The sequence below is a fragment of the Myotis brandtii genome, unplaced genomic scaffold, assembly GCF_000412655.1.
Source record: "Myotis brandtii unplaced genomic scaffold, ASM41265v1 scaffold1047, whole genome shotgun sequence".
NCBI classification, from domain to species: Eukaryota; Metazoa; Chordata; class Mammalia; order Chiroptera; family Vespertilionidae; genus Myotis; species Myotis brandtii.
The window spans coordinates 70,133-73,356 of NW_005353525.1; the positions used below are offsets into that span (position 1 = coordinate 70,133).

General features: G+C 36.9%; 1 protein-coding gene across 1 annotated transcript in view; it reads right to left on the minus strand.

Annotated features, from left to right (window-relative positions):
- LOC102253722 (oral-facial-digital syndrome 1 protein) overlaps nucleotides 1–3,021 on the minus strand; it is a 49,567-nt gene extending 46,546 nt beyond the window's left edge. The window contains exons 1-2 of the mRNA XM_014538847.1: nucleotides 2,918–3,021; nucleotides 1,542–1,678 (exon numbers count right to left, since the gene is read on the minus strand). Coding sequence (XP_014394333.1) covers nucleotides 1,542–1,678; nucleotides 2,918–2,999 — 219 coding nt within the window. The 5' untranslated portion in view covers nucleotides 3,000–3,021. The remainder of the gene's footprint in view (nucleotides 1–1,541; nucleotides 1,679–2,917) is intronic.
- Between the last annotated feature and the right edge of the window lie 203 nt (nucleotides 3,022–3,224).

Sequence of the window (3,224 nt, forward strand, 5' to 3'; positions counted from 1 at the left end):
ACTCATGTGTTTGTCGACTTAAGGTCGAAACTTGAAAATCTGGAACAAAATCGTTTGAATGATGAAGAAGAGTGCAACTATGAACAAGAAATTTTGAGTGCTTAGAACAGAGTTCCTGACACTTTTAGCAACATAAAAAATCTAGCGATGGCTTTGCTAACATTTTTTTCATCAACATATTTTTGTGAAACTTTGTTCTCAGCATTAAATAATATTAAAACGAACAAAAGAAACCGGCCAACATATGATGTTAGTGGCGCTTGCTTGGCTTTGAAGTGCACCAAGTATGAACCTGCAATTGAAGAATTAGCAGACAAACTTCAGCACCAAAAAAGTCACTAATTTCTAGTTTTCGTAGCATTTGATTATCATTGTTTTTATTATTATTTTTTCCTAAATGTACATTGTTTTTCTGTTTTTGTTCATTTTATACATATTTTTTGGTTGATTTTTCTTTGTTAAATGGCATTTAAATATATAAAATAACTATCAAAAATATAAATCTTTTTTTATTATGGTTGCAAATATCAAAAAAAAATTATGAATATTTCTATATGTGGCACGGCACCAGAGTAAAGTTAGGGTTTTTCAAAATTTTGACACGCCGAGCTCAAAACGTTCGCCATCACTGCTCTAGGTCCTCAATTGTTCCAGCAAATGTCCCATCTCACCCCTGGACTTTTAGCAAATCTACTAGCAGCTGCAGGAAGGAGCCACCCAGTAAATGATTTTAAAATATTGCCTCCTAGTGCTTTTGAATTCTCTTAAGGAACATCTTTTCCCAAGAAGGCTTCAGATTTTGCTTGACAAGCTCTCTCAACATCATTCCCAAACCACTAACTCCTTCTCAGACTTTCCTTTCTCTTCCATTTTAATTTGTACTACTTCAATATTTTTAAAATGCTTCAACTGCAAATTGACTACAAATCATTGTAAATAATAATACTAAACAATTAGTAACAAATTCTCCATGTTTAAGTTCAATATTCATTAATTATACAGGGTATCCCCCCCAAAATGTATACACACCTAACAGCCGATAGCTCAATTGTGAAAATGTTGCTTTAATATACACTGCCTTTATAATTATTCAAGGTGTGTTTATATATTTTTGGGACACCCTATATTTATAGTTTAATTCAGCTTTAATTTAATCTCATTAACTATTCCTGTAAGACTCATTCAAAAGGCAAAAAGAAACAACAGCAAGTAGAAAGAAAAATAATAACATGCACAACAGTATATATCATATTAACTATATAAATAAAAGCCATATATGCAAATTGTACCCTTCACCAGGAGTTCGACCAGGGGCGGGGCTGGCCAACTACCTGCAGCCCCTCCCCCCAGACCAGCCCCACCCTGGCAGCAGGTGGCCAGGGAAAAGGAGGCCCCGCCAGCAGGTAGCCACTAGGGACCCTACACATGCACTGGGCCTCTAGTTCATTAAAGATTCTAGATATTTTCCTATATACCTCAGATTAAGAATGAAAAGATAAGCAAAAATATCACTTTTGTTAACAGCAACAAGATAAACTTACCCTTTCATGCATTTCTGCCTGAAGATGCTGTTCTAGTTCTCTCTTATATTCATTTAACTTTATTTCTAAAGTTCTCAATGTTGGATGCTCAGGGTAATCACCTGAAAACTGATCATCAATATGTTGAAGCTTCTCAGCTATTAAAAAAACACAAACAGGGTAGAGGACTCAGGGTAGGTGAGCAAGAAGTCTGTTCAAAAGCGAAGAGTACAGGGATATGGACAGGGGGGGTCTGCAGTTTACTCTGAAATAATTCAAAAAATTGAGATAGATTACTGGATGAACAGAAAGTGATCAAGCAAACATAATACAAACTTAATGGTGAACTGTAAAACTTTCAACTTTTTTGAATGTTGGAAAATTTCCATTATAAAAGTCAGGGGAAAAGAAAGCCAAACGTAGGTCAGAAAACAATGGCATCTCTTTCCAGTCTCTAAGTGCCAAAGAGTTCTTTTATGGTCTTTGGTGAAAGCTGAGTCACATGTTCAAAACACTGATCTTAAAATGAATCAAAGATTATTAGTTTTAAGTCTTCCATTTTACAGAGGACACAGGTGCCCATACAGTGTAGGTGACTCCCAGAGGGCTTAGCAACTACATAATGGCATAATTGGGACGAAAGCCAGGTCTGCTATTTCTCTCATTCCAGTGCTCTCTCCAGCAGACCTGAAGCCCTCAAACCAAATGTGGATCAGAATCAAACATTAACAGAGTGCAAAACCCACACGAGAGTGCAATCTCAATCATGTAAGTACCAGTGCCCACTAAAAAGTATGCACAGGAAAAAAGGCTGGCAGAATCAGATTAAGATATTTGAATTTATTGTCTAACAAGTTACTGCTTTTAATGAGTAAGGAGGAGCCAGGATTAATCACAGCATTTTAGCCACCTGTTTCCCTTCTGAGCATACGCCTAAAGGCAGGATGGTACTGTATGTAGAAAGGCTGTACATGGAAAAGGATCTGGATCATGGACCAGAAAACTTGAACTCCAGTATCACTTTTCCTTCATCTGGTGACCTTGGTTTCCTCAACTATAACATGAAATGACGGGCCACTGACTTCTCTAGTTTTCCGCAACGCAAATAGTCTAGGATCTTCTCATGTTAATGGCTATAAGATAAAGTTAGATGAGTCACAGGAAAGAGCCTCCCAGTTGAGGGGTTTGACCCAACAAACAAGAACATGGGCCTCTGCATCCACCTGGTGATCACAGAGGGAGGGGCAGCACTGAAGATAGGACTGTGCTGACACAATGGGAAATGAGCACCCCACCTGCACACAGTTTAGGAACACACACAACATAGGAAAGCAGATCTTTTTCTTCATTCAAAAAGAAAATAGAAACCTGAAATCATGAAAAAAGCCTGAAATTACCAAGAGAGTCTTTGCTAGGCAACATTGGACTTGTCTGAGTGTCCATGTCACAAGTCTCTTTAGCCTGATGATATTCTGCCATTTCTTTTAGAAACTCCACGAGAAAACCTAAAAAACACAATGTACATAGTTTTGTCTCACAACTTTCTTTCATTAAACCATTACTCAGTCACTTTATAAATTTTGGACTTATAACATTATTCTGTTTTACATTATGTATCTTTTAAGAATAATTTCTGAAGGAAGTCCTTCCCAAGCACGATACAAAAATCTAGACGTGATAAAATTAAGAACTTATATATGGCAT